The sequence below is a fragment of the Schistocerca piceifrons genome, chromosome 4 (assembly GCF_021461385.2).
Source record: "Schistocerca piceifrons isolate TAMUIC-IGC-003096 chromosome 4, iqSchPice1.1, whole genome shotgun sequence".
NCBI classification, from domain to species: Eukaryota; Metazoa; Arthropoda; class Insecta; order Orthoptera; family Acrididae; genus Schistocerca; species Schistocerca piceifrons.
The window spans coordinates 726,591,277-726,612,929 of record NC_060141.1 but is presented as its reverse complement, the minus strand read 5'-3'; the positions used below and the strand labels follow the sequence as shown (position 1 = coordinate 726,612,929).

The following is a 21,653-nucleotide window of genomic DNA, read 5'->3' as shown; positions in this document are numbered from 1 at the left end:
TATTTTTGTATTCTTGCCTTTCCAACTTAAAACTAGGAGAATAATCTGTTGATATGTTACCATTTTCTCAATAATGTTGCTGTGAACAGCCAGATGTATGGGATTTTGTCTCTCTTCATTGATTTTTTTGCAGGCACTCATGATAGTATGAAACTTCTCTGAAGCTTTTCTTATTTATGTTCTATTTTGGTACTTACGTTTGACCTTTTAGGTTCTTGTCTTATTACTGGCGTTCATCTTTGTTGGTAGCTACTTAGGGATCGTCATTTGATGCTACTCCATATGCTGAAGTTGCAAATCCATTAAGACATGTGTTATTTTAAATAAACCATAGGGCACAAATACAGTTCTCAAGATTTAATGGTAGATAGCTATTGAGAAATGAAGAAAAACTCATCTACTCTTCTGCTAGCCAAGTTAGTTAAAAAAGTTTCATGTCCTTAAGAGTATGATTACAGCCCATACTACAAATGTTTCCAAGTGCTGGATTCTGTTGCAGCCACTTCAGGAATTTTATGTACTCGTAAACTATTTTCATACCTGCTACAATCATTGAAAATTCCCTTTATTTCATTTAATTACTGACAAAAATAACTTGATTTGATGAAAGGATCTGAATGTCTAATGAGACATTTTATATTTTACTTAAAATTGACATAAATAGATAAAAGGCAATGTTTAGTGGAAGAATGGAATGTTGCGTAATTGGTTTAATAATAGAAAGCACACGAATCTGCTTCTGAATTTACTTTGCCTCAATGTTTTACAAACTGTATTTACTCTGAATGGTCTCATTAACTGCATTCATTGCTCATCCTTAAATACTGGGACACTTGTTTGCTTGCACACGCATAGGGCTGCAAAATTGTAAAATTGTTTAAAATTTGTTATAAAGGGTTGTCTGTTGTTCTCTCATCCTAATTCTCTCTGTACTTTGAGTTATCGATTGTAAACATCTTTCCATCATACATACTGCATATGAATTAAGATAATCACTGTCCTTAATTCTTCTTTGTTAGGTTCATTTTACTCCTTGCATGTTACATTCTGGAGCTTTTTTCTATCAGTATCTATAATAGATATGGAGAACACACAAACAATATAAAATAGCAAGATGTAAATTATTTTTCAAACAGTTTCTGCTATTTAGTTTTCTTGTGTAGTGCAAATCCAAATATTTTGTAAACTACAAAAATCTTTACTGTCTTTCATAAAATAATGTTTTATTTCATGGAAAAATGTAAATAAATACAAATTGAAAGTTCTTAAAGTTTCATTATTTATGGTAGTGGTATTTATACTGTGTTGTTATCAGATATAATACAGTATTTGAATAAGTGTGTATTTGGCCTTCAGTGTTCTTTTTTTTTCTCTCCGAGCAATCAGGAAAATTCAGTGTCTGATTCATTTTTATACACAGAAGTAATATACATTCCCAGCATTAAGCACATGACAAACAGTGGCCATTAAAACTATTTTGTCAGTAAGTTGTGTGACAAAACATGGTTACTGTATTGTTTAAAGTATTTCTATCCAATTGTTACTAAGTTCAAATAAACATAATTGAAACATAAAAGTAATTTGTTTTCTTTGTGAATAATGTGTGGTGACTGAGTGAGGCATGTGAGCTAGCAGGAGTTCAGTTGTTGCGGAGCGCATATGTGTCGTGTGCAGATGCGGCCTGCGAGCTGGCGTCTCACCTGGAGGACAACAGCAGCTAGCAGTCATCAGATCACTCGTCCCATCACAGCATCCGAGGTGAGTCACTGGAGGAAGGTCATGGGGAGGGTAGATGATGTTCTCTGGATCACCAGGTATCTGCCCTTCGATGTAGGCATCTCAGAGGCTGGATATGAGTTGCTAGGTTGCAAAAGATTTTTGTCTTAGTAGTTAATAAAAACCCTTTGTGTTTTCAGTAATTGTTTGGGAATTATTTTCATTTCTATACAACACATTCAGTGCCAGCATTACAGATAAATGGTTGGGGTAGAAAGTGCCATTTGAATAGTTCATGTTTGCCCTGTTTTGTGTACACGCTGGAATATGTGCTAAATTTTATGTAACTTTTATGTACAGAATATTATTCAGAATTGAATAAAAGATTTGTAACTCTTGTTCTTGAGCATCTGAAATAGCTTTACAGTGATAGAAGTGTCCTTACCTGTTCTGCTCTGCGTAAAACAATGGGCATCACAGATTTCACTTTACATACATTTTCTTGAAGTCATAATTCCTTGCAAACTATGTATGTATATGTATATATATATTAGATGAATTTATTCAGATAGTTCATAAAACATAGTTAAGTTATTTACTGTGTTAAGTCCTATTGAAAAATAATGTAGGTCCTCTGCTGTGAAAGGAAATAACAGTTATCTGATGTCTGCATGGATTGAAATAGCAGATATAAAAAAAAGTTACATATAGTTCAGCACATATCTCCATATTTTGCTCTCGTTCTGTGTTTTTAAGAGTTGAATAGGTGCAGTATGCCTTAAGTCTTTCAGTCCTGTGTATAATTTTGAATCACTTTAATGAAATCTGCAGCGTATTTTTAAATGTGCATTGTTGCTTTGCTTTCTTTTATTTCCTTGGAATGGTAAGTCAGATGCAAGATGAATAGTACAATCTGGTGCTGAATGTGCTCATTTAAGATTGCAAGTTCATACTAAAAATTAATATAAGTGGAAACTGATCTTTCAGTTCCACTATTTTAAACATTAACATTTTATGGGACGGGAAAGTTAAGTGGGTTCTACAGAGAGTGTCGGTCTGCTGTTCAGATTGTTGCATTCTCATCTCATCGGCGGAAGGCTTAGCAGAGTTCAGACCATCTGGTGCTAAGGGCTTGCAGGGGATCACGTGTAAGGTTCCATGAGGTGAACCCACTGTGCTACGGTAGGTACTGCGCTTGTGCATTGCAGGAGGAGCAGCAGATGTGGTTACTGGTTTGCAGGTCAGCGCAGCACCCCGAGTGTCATCGACGCGATGGTCAACGGTCCTGGCACAGTGACTCACCACCCCTCACACAGCAGCCAGCGATCCACCCGTGCCCGGGAGTGGGGGCAGGGGCGCATCACTCACGCACACGACTGCTCGCACGTTAGTGCACACATCTGTCCACCTGCCATTTGTGTGCAGCTCCAAGTTTCCCGACTATTGGAATTCCCTGAATAGTCTTGATTTCCTGTTCTGTTTCTTTCTCACATGTTTGTGAGGTTGTGGTTTGATTAAGTTAATTTTGCTAGTAGCCGGCTGAGAGCATTATCAGCAGATTATTGCTCTGCTTTGACCTTGCTCTTTTCATTGCTTGAATAAATTAAAAGGCATAATTTTAGAATTAATATAAAAGCAAATATTTTTATATAAGAGAAGCATCTTATATGATAAATGTTAACTGTTCACTCTAGGGCGGGGGGCTTTTGTGAAAACATATTAAACATCTTTTGTGTGTAAATGTGCAGGCAAGTTTTATTGATCAGTGCACCACATATAATTCTCTTTGTCTTTGAAATGCTTTTCAATTTATTCATTTCACATTATGAAATTATATGAGTAGTAATAAGGTTATCAAATGTGTGGTGCACTGATTTGGAGTACTGATTATTATTGTTGGTGTGTTAAGGTTTTGCATCTAACATATTATTCTCAATGTTTTTAAAAATTATTGTTTAATTATTATGACCTGCTGGTGATTAATTGTGCATAGAAATTTTTGGAATTGCTATTTCGTAGCTATCAAGTACTTTTAAAAGGGTAAAAATATTTTGACAATAGCCAACAAAAAAGTGCTGGGCCTATTTTATACTTCTTTCCTGTGTTCATTATTGATGTCTTTTGAATTTATGTTGAAAATATTATATCATATTAGAGGTATTATTAGATATGACCATCAATTTTTTTTTCCTTTATTTTAATCAGTTTCTTAATTGATTTGAAAATGAAAGTAAAAAAAAAAAAAAAAAAAATGGAACACCAACCCTGAGGCAGTAGAGACTATTCATTAACTACCCAAACTGGAGTATGGCTTGTATACACAGATATTGGATTACTTACAATTTTCTTAATCAGGTAAAAAGTGAAAAATAGAAAAAAAAGGTGCTACGGGAGTGAAAATGCCACTTTAAATTCTAGATGTTGTGTTTTTCCTCAGCTGTTCTTATTTCGGCAGCTGGTCCATACATACACTACCTCTGTTTCAATAAGTTTCACTTTTTATAGTATTCCACTATGGGAGATTGGTAAATAACATCTTTTTTGTGACTTACCTTTGCAGTATCTGAAAAAGGTGTTAGTTGCCCAAAATAGTGCTTACTAATTCTCTAGACAAATGGAAAGAAACAGGTAACTTAACTTTGTAGCGGTGTTTTGATAATTGGTTTAGGGCCACAGACAGTGTTGGCATGTCTCCAACATTCTAATTCTGTCCTGGTGCTGTACTTGAGAAGTTAGACTTGCAGTCACTTATTCTAATTCATGGAACACACTCTTTCTCTCACATACTTTCACATCTCTCTCCCTATCTTTTTTAACCTCATCTTGAACTCTCTCTCCCTATTTTTCCTACACTCTTTTGCAACTCTCCCTCACTCTCTGCTCTTTCATCTTCCCATCTCCCTCAGCCCATCTCCTCCTCTGAAAATCACAATACCATTTCCTATTTTGCCCCACTCTTTCATACGAAAACATCTTCTCATTCCCCCATTTACTCCTTCTCACCGCTGCACTATTCCCCTGTCCTCCTCCCTTCCACCCTCTCTCTTATCACTGTTGTCTTCCCTTCCACTCTCCTTATATCCTGCGTACTCTGTCTCTCCTTTCCACACCATCCACTATATACATCTTCACGTGCATACATTTGTGTGTGTGTGTGTGTGTGTGTGTGTGTGTGTGTGTGTGTTCTCTGAATGTGCAGCAGTGACTTGTGGAATGTTTGAAATAAACCTTTGAGCAAAATGTGATACACATAATTGTAGGACATTCCATCATCTGATTTGAAACTCACTGTTGAACTTTCGGGCTCCTGACACCAAAGTTACCATCTGCATCATAGAATACCAACCATGGAAATTTTAATGTAATGTTGATCTTCTTATTTGTGGCTAGACGATTTCTGAAATTATTACCTACATACTGTCATGGTCTCGACGTTTCACAAGAGTGTTTAAGAGCATCTCTCATAAAGTACAGGGTGAGCACAAAGTCTTGCCCTGATTATAACAATTTATTACAGAATAACCATTTGACATTATAATTTACATTTGATGCCGTTACATAGGTTAGTGTTACTTTTTTTTAAGACCACTTACGTGTGCTCCCTGGGTAGCTTGGAGAATGTCGAGGCAGTATGCCAGTTCCCGCCAGCTGTTTCGTAACATGTGTTCCATCACAGTACCCACAGCAGCTTGTATCCTAGCCTTCAGTTTGTCGATGCTAGCAACTGGTGTGACGAGAAATCTGTCCTTGATACAGCCCCAGAAAAAAAAGTCAAGGGGCTTAATGCCCAGGGAGCGGGGTGGCCAGGGTGTTGGACTGTTCCTTCCAATCTGAAATGTTTCATCCAGGAAATCGTGCACTATCAAAGCCCAGTGGGAGGGGGAGGGGGAGGGGGAGAGGGAGGGGGGGGGGGGGGGTTGCTCCATCTTGCTGGAAAAGTATCCATGGTTGATTTTCACTAACTGAGGGGCAATGAACTGTTGCAAAACATCTAAGCAAATGTTAGGGGCAATGGATTTTTCTGCAAAGAAAAACTGTACAAAAACCTTGTTATGCATGAGGCCGCACCAAACATTCACTTTTTCGCTCTCTCTCTGTAACTGTACAGTAGTGTGTGGAGACTCTGAACACCATATACAGACATTATGCCTTCTTACCATTCCACTGACATGAAAGGTGGATTCATTGTGAAGCACATGTGATTTAAGTAATTGTTAGCGCCATCAATATTGTTGACAATCTCAATTGCAAATACAGCATGTGTCAGCAAATCATTCAGTTGCAAGGCCTGCACAATTTGCACTTTGTAAGCATGCAACCTAAGCCTTTCATGAAGAATCTTCAACACACTTGCTTGCGGTATTTGAAGTTTATATGATGCTTGACGAGTTGATTTAGACGTACTCTATTGAAATTATTGCCAAACATGATCAACAGTTGCATCATTCACACGAGGCCTGCCACTTCGAGGACTATCTGCAAAGCTGCCTGTTTCATTAAACTTTGCATACCATCATTTTATTGATTAAATGTCAGGAGGGCTGTGTCCATAAGAAGCCTGAAATGTACGCTGAACACTGATGGGCGATTTCGTTTTGTGAAACCAAAGCACACACTGTGCTTTCTCCTGCTTCGACGCCATTTCGCAAGCAACTAACGTGGCCTAATAGACTACATCGGTGTTGTAGAGCACTAGCGCCATCTATTGGTCACAACAACTATTAACATTAACCTATGTAATGGCATCAACTGAAAGTTATTATGTCAAATGGTTATTCTGTTATAAATTTTTATAATCAAGGCAAGACTTTGTGCTGACCCTGTATATTTTTATATTATTAATTCTAAGCATTGGGTAGAGTTATTTAATTATCTTGACAACTTTATTATATTGTGAAAGTCAGTTCAAAAAGCATACAGTTTCCAAATGTGCATGCAGTTCATGACCCGTGAGAAAAATTTAATTTCTTTGTCTTATGACATGTCAGATAAATGTGAAGTTTTATTGTCATCCTTTAATATGAATTTCTTAGATTCATTTCTTCCTGCATGGTAAATGTTATGTAGTTCGCTAGCAAATGAAGAAAGTATTGCTTTAAAGGATGGGATTAACAGATGAACACAGTAGCTCTTGGTACCAGTGCAATACGTTGAATTGTATCGTAGAGTTTCTGCAACCTCTAGCTTGTAATATCACACCAGTACAATTTTGTGACTTCTAAAACTAGGGTAACTTTTGCTGCCACAATAAACCAGTATTTTCAAAATGTTGTTAGATTCCTGGGTGTAGAGAACTCCTTAATGTCATCTGTTAACAGCAGTAGAATATCAGACATATATTTGACTGAATTGTTTGTAATCGTTGCTGAAGAACTTCACATATTTTGGTTGTTGATAAAATATGATGACTCTAATTGCGGTGTAAAGTTGTTCCTTTTTATGCTGTTTTGTTAGTTGCATGGGTATTTGGAAACAGTTCTATGTATCAATTCCAAAATATTGCAGGAACATAAATCTTTCTTTTGTCCTTGGGACCAGTGGTTTGAACCTTCATAACAAGAATGGAAAGCTAATGAGAATGAAACATGTGGGTATGTGACACAAGGTTTCAGGCCATTAAATGTGACCAGATACAGACTGCAGTTATATAAATTATTTTATTTGAATCAGCTGTGGGTTCTTAATGAAATATTGTAAATTAGCTAAACAAACCGTGTTTTTGGCCTTGTTTCACAGATTTGTTATTAATGTTATTGCACAACCTAGGCTTCGGGTTAGAAGGTCATTTTCAAGTACATTACTGAGTCCCAACGATGGTAATGCACATCATATTTGGGAATCGGTAATGTTCTTAAAAATGGGCTTATAACCTGAAACCTAGGTTGTGCAATAATATTAAAAATAAAATTGCGAAACAAGGCCAAAAACAGTGTTTGTTAAGTTAATTATATAAATTATTTGAGGGAAACGTGACAATATTTCCTGTTTTTATTTCGCATTCCCCAGAAGAATACTCAGTAGCAGTTCCACATTGTGGTATGGTAACCCGCAACAATAAGTGTCAAAAACAATACTGCTTGCGTGGTGTCAGAACTGTTTAATCATCTGAAGGCTGACACTACAGTAAAAAAAAATAGTGCACAGTAAACATGACAGTGAGTTTTAATGACACCTGGTTCGTTGTAAGTGCATACTGTATATATTTTTGGTTTGTCAGGATTTCTTCTCACAACATATATAATCCTTTTTAGGTTGATGAAGATGAAGAAAAATCTAAAGTGGTACTAGGTTCTTGCAGATTCTTCTCCCTCCCTCCCTTCATCTGTATCCCTCTCCCCAACACTGTCTCCCTCCCTCTCCCCAACACTGTCTCCCTCCCTCTCCCCAACACTGTCTCCCTCCCTCTCCCCCTCACTGTCTCCCTCCCTCTCCCCCTCGCTGTCTCCCTCCCTCTCCCCCTCGCTGTCTCCCTCCCTCTCCCCCTCGCTGTCTCCCTCCCTCTCCCCCTCGCTGTCTCCCTCCCTCTCCCCCTCACTGTCTCCCTCCCTCCCACCTTCTCCCACACTGTCTACCTCCCTCCCTCCCACCGTCTCCCACACTCTACCTCCCTCCCACCCTGATAAGATGGCAACAACTTTTCATGACAATCAGATGGCCACTTCTGTTAAAACTTTTGGGCTGATAGGCAATGGCCGATATACAGGGGGTGGCCAAAACTACAGAACACCAGAAACTTAACACATTACCATGCTTAAATACAGTGTACGAAAACCGTTTGCTGTTGAAACAGCTTCCAGCCGTCTCGAAATGGATAAATAGAAGTCCTGTCATCTGAGGAACAAACATTGGACCATGGGATAAACCTGGTCATCCAAAATGGTCACATAATCCTTGGCAGTAATGCGACTTTGAAGAGTGGGTATGGGGCCCATGGAATACCTGCCAAAAACCTCAACGAACCACGCCATGTTTCACACTTGGCAGCAGGCGGCCTGCATCATAGACTTAGGATGGAATATGCCTGCCGCAAACTCCCTCCCTCTCCCCCACTCTATCTCCCCCACTCTATCTCCCCCACTCTATCTCCCCCACTCTATCTCCCCCACTCTATCTCCCCCACTCTATCTCCCCCACTCTATCTCCCCCACTCTATCTCCCCCACTCTATCTCCCCCACTCTATCTCCCCCACTCTATCTCCCCCACTCTATCTCCCCCACTCTATCTCCCCCACTCTATCTCCCCCACTCTATCTCCCCCACTCTATCTCCCCCACTCTATCTCCCCCACTCTATCTCCCCCACTCTATCTCCCCCACTCTATCTCCCCCACTCTATCTCCCCCACTCTATCTCCCCCACTCTATCTCCCCCACTCTATCTCCCCCACTCTATCTCCCCCACTCTATCTCCCCCACTCTATCTCCCCCACTCTATCTCCCCCACTCTATCTCCCCCACTCTATCTCCCCCACTCTATCTCCCCCACTCTATCTCCCCCACTCTATCTCCCCCACTCTATCTCCCCCACTCTATCTCCCCCACTCTATCTCCCCCACTCTATCTCCCCCACTCTATCTCCCCCACTCTATCTCCCCCACTCTATCTATCTCCCCCACTCTATCTATCTCCCCCACTCTATCTATCTCCCCCACTCTATCTATCTCCCCCACTCTATCTATCTCCCCCACTCTATCTATCTCCCCCACTCTATCTATCTCCCCCACTCTATCTATCTCCCCCACTCTATCTATCTCCCCCACTCTATCTATCTCCCCCACTCTATCTATCTCCCCCACTCTATCTATCTCCCCCACTCTATCTATCCCTCCCCCCACTCTATCTATCTCCCCCACTCTATCTATCTCCCCACTCTATCTATCTCCCCCACTCTATCTATCTCCCCCACTCTATCTATCTCCCCCACTCTATCTATCTCCCCCACTCTATCTATCTCCCCCACTCTATCTATCTCCCCCACTCTATCTATCTCCCCCACTCTATCTATCTCCCCCACTCTATCTATCTCCCCCACTCTATCTATCTCCCCCACTCTATCTATCTCCCCCACTCTATCTATCTCCCCACTCTATCTATCTCCCCCACTCTATCTATCTCCCCCACTCTATCTCCCCCCCTCTCCCTGCCTCCCTCTCCCCGCCTCCCTCACTCTACCTCTTCTGTCCGTCTTGCCCTCACCTCCCTCCGTCACCCTTTCTTGCCACCCACATCCCTCCCTCAGTCCTTCTCACCCACCACACTACCTTCTCCTCCCACCCTCTCCCTCTCTCCAACTCTCCCTCCCCCTTCCTCCCACTACCTCTCTTACTCACCCCTCTCTTTGCATTGGTCACCCCCACCCCACTCCCTTGGTTGCCGCCACCCCACTCCCTCGGTTGCCGCCACCCCACTCCCTCGGGTTGCCGCCACCCCCACTCCCTCGGTTGCCGCCACCCCACTCCCTCGGTTGCCGCCACCCCCACTCCCTCGGTTGCCGCCACCCCACTGCCTCGGTTGCCGCCACCCCACTGCCTCGGTTGCCGCCACCCCACTGCCTCGGTTGCCGCCACCCCACTGCCTCGGTTGCACCAACACCACTCTGTCTCGGTCGTGCACGCCCCTTTCAGTCTCGGTCGTGCACGCCCCTTTCAGTCTCGGTCGTGCACGCCCCTTTCAGTCTCGGTCGTGCACGCCCCTTTCAGTCTCGGTCGTGCACGCCCCTTTCAGCCTCGGTCGTGCACGCCCCTTTCAGCCTCGGTCGTGCACGCCCCTTTCAGCCTCGGTCGTGCACGCCCCTTTCAGCCTCGGTCGTGCACGCCCCTTTCAGCCTCGGTCGTGCACGCCCCTTTCAGCCTCGGTCGTGCACGCCCCTTTCAGCCTCGGTCGTGCACGCCCCTTTCAGCCTCGGTCGTGCACGCCCCTTTCAGCCTCGGTCGTGCACGCCCCTTTCAGCCTCGGTCGTGCACGCCCCTTTCAGCCTCGGTCGTGCACGCCCCTTTCAGCCTCGGTCGTGCACGCCCCTTTCAGCCTCGGTCGTGCACGCCCCTTTCACTCTCGGTCGTGCACGCCCCTTTCACTCTCGGTCGTGCACGCCCCTTTCAGTCTCGGTCGTGCACGCCCCTTTCAGTCTCGGTCGTGCACGCCCCTTTCAGTCTCGGTCGTGCACGCCCCTTTCAGTCTCGGTCGTGCACGCCCCTTTCAGTCTCGGTCGTGCACGCCCCTTTCAGTCTCGGTCGTGCACGCCCCTTTCAGTCTCGGTCGTGCACGCCCCTTTCAGTCTCGGTCGTGCACGCCCCTTTCAGTCTCGGTCGTGCACGCCCCTTTCAGTCTCGGTCGTGCACGCCCCTTTCAGTCTCGGTCGTGCACGCCCCTTTCAGTCTCGGTCGTGCACGCCCCTTTCAGTCTCGGTCGTGCACGCCCCTTTCAGTCTCGGTCGTGCACGCCCCTTTCAGTCTCGGTCGTGCACGCCCCTTTCAGTCTCGGTCGTGCACGCCCCTTTCAGTCTCGGTCGTGCACGCCCCTTTCAGTCTCGGTCGTGCACGCCCCTTTCAGTCTCGGTCGTGCACGCCCCTTTCAGTCTCGGTCGTGCACGCCCCTTTCAGTCTCGGTCGTGCACGCCCCTTTCAGTCTCGGTCGTGCACGCCCCTTTCAGTCTCGGCCGTGCACGCCCCTTTCAGTCTCGGTCGTGCACGCCCCTTTCCATCTTGGTCACCCCCACCCCGCCCCGTCTAGTTCACCCCCCACATACTCCAACACATCTTCTTGCCCTGGTCGCCCCCTCACGGCTCCCTGCCTCAGTCGCCCCCTCACGGCTCCCTGCCTCAGTCGCCCCCTCACGGCTCCCTGCCTCAGTCGCCCCCTCACGGCTCCCTGCCTCAGTCGCCCCTACCACCCCCAGCACTCCTTTCCTTGACTGCCCGCCCCCTCCCAACATACCTCGCCGCCAATCACCCCTACTCACACATACCCCTCTCTGCCAGTCCAATCACCCTCCCCCCCCCTCCCCCCAACACCCCCTGCCTCAGTGGCTATCCCTCAATCCCTTTTGCCTCAGTCAGTGACCCGATCAAGCCCTTTTGCCTCAGTCAGTGACCCGATCAAGCCCTTTTGCCTCAGTCAGTGACCCACTCTACTCTTCCCCTTCTCCCCTCCATTCTTCCTGTTCACCCTTCTTCCGCATCTTGCTTTTTCCGCACCTTGCTCTTTCCACGTCTTGCTCTCTTCTTGTTCTTTCCTATCTTCCTCTTTTCTCTCTATTTCTGTCTGGAGGCAATATCATATTGCTGGATTGGTGGGGAAGGAAACTGGTTGTGTCCTCCTCAAAATAGCGTGGTCTTTCCTTCGCAAAGGAACTATTCTAGCCGAGAAAGATTGAGGGAGTCAAAAAATAACTAAATCGGTATTGCGCCTTCATAATGAAGATCTTAATTTCACATAAGAAATAAATCTCACACAACTGAATAAATCTCACACAACTGGCATAAGGTGTGCACATTGGAAGAGTAATTGTCCCTTTAAAAAGAAAATGAGACTCATAATGATTTCTTTTTGTACCACTTCCTACCAATGAATTCTCGCATCTTTAGAGTAGGGCCTGTTTCTTATTATTCATAATATATTTTTTTCTTAACATGGTTATGAAATCCTACATTGTATTTCACATCAGTGTGTACAATTCACTCTGACTGAAAAGTTTTAGGTTTTGAAACTAAATATAAACTTTATAGTCTCTTTCTTTCATACAATATAAATCTCAGTTACACTTTTTACCTAATTGTGCATTTGAACCATTCAGTCACTCTTTCACTAATCCGACTTCGGTATTATCACAGGATCTGTTATAAAATCGTAATAGATTTTGTTAACGTGCTAACCACTGTTTGTGAAAAAAATTAAATATGTTTATGAAATGGAAACAGATATGCTGAACTCCTTAACCAATATGCTTTCACAAAGGGAAATTAAAGACAAGTGCTTCTAGTCAGTTGCAATAGCATTCCCAAAATAAAACTTCAGGGTATCAGTGACAGTGTTGTTGTTGAGACACACATCATTGTGAAAAAAGATCTCGGGCCTTAGTGCAAGAATGGATCCTTGCCATATTCCTCATGGATTGGGTCCTCCTTTGACCATCATTCATTACAGAGGAGAATTAGTTCCCTATGAATGGGAGAGAATACGAAAAGATAATTGGAACTTTACTCTCAAAACATTTGCATTTTATCACAGGAACAACATATTTTAAGCTCATGTCATGAGTTCTACATGACATTGCACTCTTCATGGGGGTTTCGGCATCTCTTAATTACAAGAAATTATCTACAACAACAAAATTTCATAGTTCACATGTAACTGAAAATACTGGCATGTTGGATATCTAGCCATTTTTAAAGCATACAATAAATCAAGTTATTCATGATGGACAAACATAAATAGCCACAAATATGAGGGTGGTCTAGAAAGTAACGCACCCCGCCCCCCCCCCCCCCCCCCCCCCTCCTCTCAGCCTAAAACAGTGCTATGAATGCGAGACATTACGTATGTATTACTTAAAGTCACTTGAGTTAGCACGCCAAGTTTCCTTCTCTTCGACAGATAACGTAGTTGCAGTACAGTTTCATAATGGCCATCGAAGTCTATGGAGCATCTGCCATCGACAGAAGAACAGTTACTCACTGGGCACGGAGGCTGAGATCATCAGATGGCAGTTCGGCAGAGCTTCACAATTTGCAGCAGCAGGGAGACCATCCACGGCTGTCACAACCGACATGTTGCAGTGAGCTGAAGTTGTCATTCATGAGAACAGACACATTATGACTCAGCAGATGGTGCCACATCTGTCAGTCAGCAAAGGAAGTGTGGATGCTGAACACATCGCAAAATAGGGTTGGAAAGTGTTAACCCATCCGCTCTACAGCTGTGACCTAGCCATCTTGGACTTCCACTTGTTTGGGGTGTTAAAGGATGCTGTTCATGGAAGATATTTTGAAGAGGTTAAGGAGATAATTCACACCATGAAGCATTGGCTCTGCCTCCAGGACAAGGATTAGTACTGACAGGGCCTACATGCCCTTGTTTTGTGCTGGAGAAAGGCCATAGAATGGGATGGAGATTACGTGGAAAAATAGGTGGTGTTGATAAAACACCATTCTTTCATGTGTGTAATTCTTATTATGTTCAGTAAAGAATTGTTGAAGAAAAAAAATGCAGTGAATTACTTTCTGGGCAACCCTCTTTGTTTTAAGTGAGCTGAGGGAAGTGTAATAGTGCTGCTATGGTTCATGTTATGTCTTAGTGATATGGTGGATAATATTAGTTTCAGTCTTAATCCTTACACAGAGCAGGGGGTGGGGGTGGTGAGGTGGTGGGGGAACCACCCACTGATGCTCAGAATGACGTTCAGTTTGAACGGAATTCTATCAAAGAAGGGGCAAACATTATTATATAACAAAAATTTTACCACTAAATAGCACTGTGGCACTCAACATTTGTGCCACTGTTAGTTAAGTAAGCCGATCCGCCATGGCAAGGTAGTACCACGTTGGATGGGAATAATGGATTTTAATTGTCTTGAGGCTAAACACACACAAATTATAACAATGAAATTGCTTTTTAATTGTCGTGAGACTGGCAGAAGACATGTTCAGTATGCTGTCCATCATTTTCTGTCTCAAGTTGAACTTGACAAACAGCATGTTCCACAACAAATTGCAGTGCCTCAGGGGTCATATTCAGACTGCATTGCACAATGTGTGCCGTCAGTTCAGCTTTGTTTGTAATCTGAGCACTGAATACAGCAGCTTCCATATAACCCCATAGCCAGAAGCCACACGGATTAAGAGCAGATGATTTGTATGGACATGCTTTAGGAAAATGACAGCTGATAATTCTAGAACATCCAAAATGCCTCTGCAGCAGCTCCTTCCACAGCTGTGCCTTGTGTGGAGGAGTGCCATCTTGCATAAAAGCAATACTGCCCACACATCCTTCCTGTTGAAGGGTGATGCAAGAGACGCTTGTAGCATTTAACAGTGATGGTAAAGGCAACAGGACTCATTCCCTCAAAAAAGTGTGATCCATTCTCCTGAAAAAATGTGAGCCTATGATAAATGATGCTGTGAACTTGCACCATGGAGTTACCTTTACAGAATGAAATCATACTGGTTGATGTGCGAGTGGATTTTTTGTTGCCAATGTTGTGCAACTCTGTGTATTGACATATCTTTGGATATGGAAATGAGCTTTGTCTGTCCTCAAAATGTTCCACAGACATTCATTGTCCACTTCCTCATGAGCAAGAAATTCTAGAGCAGACATTTGTCTCACTGGCAGGTCAGCATGTAGCAGTTCCTGAACATTGGTAACTTTGTGTGGATAACAGTGCAGGGTGTAACATAGAATTTTATGCACTGTGTTCACAGCCATGGCCAAAGTTTCAGCAGTTCCTCATGCGCTGAAGTTGATACACCACCTACGTGCTGTGGCCACATCTACTGATGTCAGTTCAACTGTTTTTCTCCCTCTGGCACATTACTTTTCAAAAGAATGTACTATTTCCAATTTCTTAATCATTTTCTCCAGATCCTTGACAGACATTGGACCAGTGCCCTTTTTTCATACCCTTCAGCAGAGATGCTGTTGCCCAGTCACTGTTCGTTCTTGTAAAAGAGCTTTACTATCAGTATGTTTCCTGCAGTGCTTTGCATCTCGGATGGAAATTGAGGAACAGCCATGTACTCTACATCTTTTATTTTGCGTATTCTGCCACTTAAAGCACCATCTAGTGCTAAAATTTTTGTTCAGTCACCCCCCCCCCCCCCCCCCCCCCCACTCATAATTTTTCCCTCTTCATCGATAATATTCCATTCAAGATTGATGTCTTCTGGACAATTCTTTTTATATAGCATCACAGCACTATCATAACCGGTGTCAAACAAGTCGTGCAAATACACTCCTGGAAATGGAGAAAAGAACACATTGACACCGGTGTGTCAGACCCACCATACTTGCTCCGGACACTGCGAGAGGGCTGTACAAGCAATGATCACACGCACGGCACAGCGGACACACCAGGGACCGCGGTGTTGGCCGTCGAATGGCGCTAGCTGCGCAGCATTTGTGCACCGCCGCCGTCAGTGTCAGCCAGTTTGCCGTGGCATACGGAGCTCCATCGCAGTCTTTAACACTGGTAGCATGCCGCGACAGCGTGGACGTGAACCGTATGTGCAGTTGACGGACTTTGAGCGAGGGCGTATAGTGGGCATGCGGGAGGCAGGGTGGACGTACCGCCGAATTGCTCAACACGTGGGGCGTGAGGTCTCCACAGTACATCGATGTTGTCACCAGTGGTCGGCGGAAGGTGCACGTGCCCGTCGACCTGGGACCGGACCGCAGCGACGCACGGATGCACGCCAAGACCGTAGGATCCTACGCAGTGCCGTAGGGGACCGCACCGCCACTTCCCAGCAAATTAGGGACACTGTTGCTCCTGGGGTATCGGCGAGGACCATTCGCAACCGTCTCCATGAAGCTGGGCTACGGTCCCGCACACCGTTAGGCCGTCTTCCGCTCACGCCCCAACATCGTGCAGCCCGCCTCCAGTGGTGTCGCCACAGGCGTGAATGGAGGGACGAATGGAGACGTGTCGTCTTCAGCGATGAGAGTCGCTTCTGCCTTGGTGCCAATGATGGTCGTATGCGTGTTTGGCGCCGTGCAGGTGAGCGCCACAATCAGGACTGCATACGACCGAGGCACACAGGGCCAACACCCGGCATCATGGTGTGGGGAGCGATCTCCTACACTGGCCGTACACCACTGGTGATCGTCGAGGGGACACTGAATAGTGCACGGTACATCCAAACCGTCATCGAACCCATCGTTCTACCATTCCTAGACCGACAAGGGAACTTGCTGTTCCAACAGGGCAATGCACGTCCGCATGTATCCCGTGCCACCCAACGTGCTCTAGAAGGTGTAAGTCAACTACCCTGTCCAGCAAGATCTCCGGATCTGTTCCCCATTGAGCATGTTTGGGACTGGATGAAGCGTCGTCTCACGCGGTGTGCACGTCCAGCACGAACGCTGGTCCAACTGAGGCGCCAGGTGGAAATGGCATGGCAAGCCGTTCCACAGGACTACATCCAGCATCTCTACGATCGTCTCCATGTGAGAATAGCAGCCCGCATTGCTGAGAAAGGTGGATATACGCTGTACTAGTGCCGACATTGTGCATGCTCTGTTGCCTGTGTCTATGTGCCTGTGGTTCTGTCAGTGTGATCATGTGATGTATCTGACCCCAGGAATGTGTCAATAAAGTTTCCCCTTCCTGGGACAATGAATTCACGGTGTTCTTATTTCAATTTCCAGGAGTGTAGTTGTATGTTCCAGGAAGACAAATGTGGAAGTAAATGTAGCTGTAAATCAATACTAAACTGCCTAGTTGAAGGTCAGGCTGAGATAATAACCATGTTTGTGTTTTATGTGCCCGTTCTTCTACATAATTTTCTTGTCAAGACTTGTTGAAAGTCATAGTCAGTTCTTACTCACTGTTTTATCAGGTTTGTTTCCCTCCCTCCCTCCCTCCCTCCTTCCTTCCTCTCTCTCTCTCTCTCTCTCTCTCTCTCTCTCTCTCTCTCTCTCTCTCTCTCTCTCTCTCTCTCTCTCTATCTATCTACCTATCTATTTGCTTTTGTTAAAAGTATTTGGTAACCACACTTGTATCTTCATGGTAAATAATTGTATTAATCAATAATCAACATCATAAAATGTAGAAGTGCCAAGCTGTATTTTTTGTTCACGGTTCTTTAATTAGTTTGAAAGGTGGTATTGTCTCTGTTCATATGGGAGAATTATATTGCTTTAAATTTCTGTGGCATGTTGTACGTGTAGAACGAAGTTTATGTGGTTTCTAGGCTGCACAAGTTGGTCGTGGATGGAAATGCTCATTGCCATTATCGGTAGTTCACAGAAGAGTGTTTACTTCAACTCACTGGTATTTGAATTATGTGAATAAATGCAATATTTATAAAGAGCTGGAGACTCGTGCTACTGTTGAGGTTGTCATTGTTTGTAACTATGAAAAGCACATTCTTCTGAGAGAGCTATGAATTACTAGAGCACAATCACAATAAAAGATGTTGATAATTCTGTTGTAATTTGCTCTTAAGAGAAATTTTGTTTTATTGACTACTTATTGGTTCCAATCCATTACAGATTTTGTCAATGTCCAGTCACAATAATATGACCACCTCACAAAAGCCTGAATAACCTCCTTTTGCAGTGTGGACCACTGTGATGGTTGGTTGGTTGGTTTGGGGAAGGAGACCAGACAGCGAGGTCATCGGTCTCATCGGATTAGGGAAGGATTAGGGAAGTCGGCCGTGCCCTTTGAAAGAAATCATCCCGGCATTTGCCTGGAGCGATTTAGGGAAATCACGGAAAACCTAAATCAGGATGGCCGGACGCGGGATTAAACCGTCGTCCTCCCGAATGCGAGTCCAGTGTCTAACCACTGCGCCACCTCGCTCGGTCGACCACTGTGAGATGTACAGTAGTAGAGTCAATGAGGTTCTGAAAGATACCAACAGGGATGTGGAGCCATGCTGACTCTAGTACCATGGTCAGCTGCAATAAGTCTCTCTGATGAGGATGAATGGCGTGGACAGCCCAATTGAGGTGGTCCCACGGATTCTGGATTGGGTTTAAATTTGGGGAGATTGGTAGCCATGGAAGTACAGTTACCTTATCCTGTTGCTCTTTGAACCACACATGTAGATTGTGAGCTGTATGACATGTTGCATTTTCCTGTTCATAGATGCATCGTGCTGAGGAAAAGCGAGCTGCATGTAGGGGTGGATATGGTCTCCAAGGATAGATGCATACTTGTGTTGATACATTGTGCCTCTCAGAATGGTGAGATCACCCAGGGAATGCCACAGAAGCATTCCTCAGACCATAACACGTTCTCTCTTGTTGCGGGGTGTTTGCTTTCAGACTTTTCACACTTTTCATACCAACAGCCAAATGTCCAGTGGTGCATAGAACATCGTTCATCGGGGAAGGCCATCTTTCCATTCAGTGGCTTTGTCGCTGATGAACAGTGTAGTCAGAATTTATGCACGAACCAGGCACCTGATGCAGAGGCTCATAAGCAGCAATGTTCACTGAATGCCCATTGGAGAGATACTGTTAGTAGCCCCTTGTTTCATGTGGGTGGTTATTCACTCAACAGTTACACATCTGCCCACCCATACACATGTGTGCAGCCATCATTTACCCCTGTTATCTCTGGACTGTGATGCACCACAGTTGCCTCTGCCTCAGCACCGGTTTTGGGCTGCACCACTTCGTCGTGCATGGTATACTTTAACCACAGCAGCAAGCAGACAGTTTACAAACTTTGCCACTTTGGAAATGCTTCCACTCTTGATGCAAAAGCCAGTGATCAAGCACATATGGAAGTCAGATACATCACGCTGTTTCCGACTGTACTGTTTACTGCGTTCTTCCTACACACTTCATATACCTTTCATTGCTAAAGCCATCTACGGACGGTTATTGCACTGAAACCACTGAGTGAGGTGACGCAGTGGTTAACACACTGGACTTGCATTCAGGAGGACAACGGTTCGAGCCTGCGCCCGACCATCCCGATTTAGATTTTCCGTGATTTCCCTAAATTACTCCAGGCAAATGTGGGATGGTTCCTGTGAAAGGGCGTGGCTGATTTCCTTCACCATAGTCGAACATAGGTGGTGGTCACATTAATGTGACTGCACCCTGTACAAAAAAGTGTTGAGGATTAATTATAATTTGTTACTCAAGTATTCTAGAGAAGTCTTACAAAGATGTTGGTTGACTGCTGTCAAGAATCTGTAAATGTCCAGAAGAAAATCCTTCTCTTATATGCTTCACAAAATGAATGTATCAAATTAGGCGTGGCAGGCAAGTTATGGTGAGATACAAACATTTGGGTTTTTATGGGGAATGGAAAAGGACGTATTAGGGCCTATCCTGTTATTTCAAAATCATTCTTAAAATATCACAAGAATAATGTTGACTGAAACTTAATTATGTCAAGGTCTAATAGACGAAGCAAGATTATTTCTTCTGTGTTGGCTGAATGCATTTTTAGTTGATATGCATTGCTTGCCATTCAGTATGGTACATATTTTACAAATCCAAATACATGCATGTTTGTAGGAGGAAACTTGGAATAAAACTAGTTTAAGGGTGAAAATAAAGGGCTTAAAAATGTGTTGAACATATTGTGATACAGCATATTAATCAAAACAAAAAACAATTCCAAGTAAATTATTTGCAAGTTTGGGTGTGTGTCTTCGTGTGATACTAGTTGATTGGTGTACTGTTACTGTGCTGTTCATTACGTACAAATACTTCAGTACCTTTTTTTCTTATCTTTTCCTCTACTTTTTAGCAACGGAAGCCCACCATACCACAGGTGAAACAGTGATGTAATTTTATCCTATTGTTTAGCTAATGGAATGGCCTGTCCTCGTTGCTGAAAAAATATCCTTGTTGCAGAGTACCATCTCAGACACTGTTCGAATGTCTTTTGAAATTACTTAGGCACACAGGTTATCTAGCACTGCAAAAGGTAAATAGTGGAAGACTTGGCTCAGTCTGACACGGAGGACCATTTGCTACATTTTATGGACAATAATTCTGGAATCAGTGCACGATTAGGATCAGCACAGGGTGTGAGTCATCTTACCAGGGGTCGTACGTCCTCTCTACCCTTACCGTCTTAAATATTTCCAAGCCATGAAGTCACAAGACTACAATTGCATTTTCCAAGTTTTATCAATGGCTGCTTCAAAAGTGTACTGCAGCTCTGCTGTTTGCATCTGAAGTTTTATTTTCTGCCGAAGCAAGGTTTGTAAGGGCTGTTGTGAATTTTCATAATCATTCATTCACCATAGTCAACAGATCTCTTCAATGAGAACCTTAATGGATGTTGAATAAGTGAAGGTGTACATAAAAAAAAGTAGGCTGAGGAAAATTTCCATACAGTTGCAAATCAAGGGCATCAATTTGTTTCTCAGCCAATGCATAAGCAGGTCTTGTGGGTGACAGTTAGTGAGGCTATATGTGCTGCTGTAGAAGTTAAATAGGGCTGGTAATTAGGACCTTCTCATTACTGTGTTGTTTTCCTTGCTGGAGCATATGCCAGGTCTGCGAAGACTAGGGATGTGGGTTTTCAGTCAGCACATTTTTTGCAGCAATGTGTGAAAACATGTCGCAGACATTTCAGGATCACAAGATTCATTGGGTTGGCCTCCTCATTGCCAACATTTGGTTGGTGAAAGGGGGGGGGGGGGGGGGTCACTAAGCGGAACCGTTTATGCCACTTCAGTCAGTGATGTGTAGACATGGCAAGATACTGTCTTCATGCAATTCACCATGTACAACAACTAGATCTCTTAAACATTACATACCATATTTTATGGACTATGAGATGCACTTTTTTCTTCGAAAAATTGCCTTCAATATTTAGGTGCATCTTATGCTAGAAATAAATATAAAAATCCCAGTTTTACTTAAAATTCCCACCACTCTTAAAAACGGGCATTTATTCAATGCCTCAGGAAACCTATCTCTGTTTGGCAGCATTGGATTCAACTGACAGCAGCAATGCAGCGATGCGACACACGAGTTGAATTGTGGGAATTCACAAGCTTGCTAACACTGTCTCCCTCCCACCGCACCATCACAAACCCAAAACACTGCCTGGTGTGTGATATGTCATTGCAGTCTATGGTGCCAGTGAACTGGAATAGAAAGTGATGTGTCTTATCAGCAACAGTACAATATTTTTGTTAGTAGCCAGTTTTGTAATGGAAAAAATAAAAGCATTCAGATGATGCGGGCTATAAATTGCTAGTAATAGCATATACAGAACAACATGGAAACAGAACAGCTT

The 21,653-nt window shown here is 43.8% G+C and overlaps 1 protein-coding gene across 1 annotated transcript in view; it reads left to right on the top strand.

The window, feature by feature from the left end:
* Positions 1 to 21,653, top strand: part of LOC124795000 (serine/arginine repetitive matrix protein 2-like) — a 388,873-nt gene that overhangs the window by 228,510 nt on the left and 138,710 nt on the right. The window contains exon 8 of the mRNA XM_047258754.1: positions 1,675 to 1,758. Coding sequence (XP_047114710.1) covers positions 1,675 to 1,758 — 84 coding nt within the window. The remainder of the gene's footprint in view (positions 1 to 1,674; positions 1,759 to 21,653) is intronic.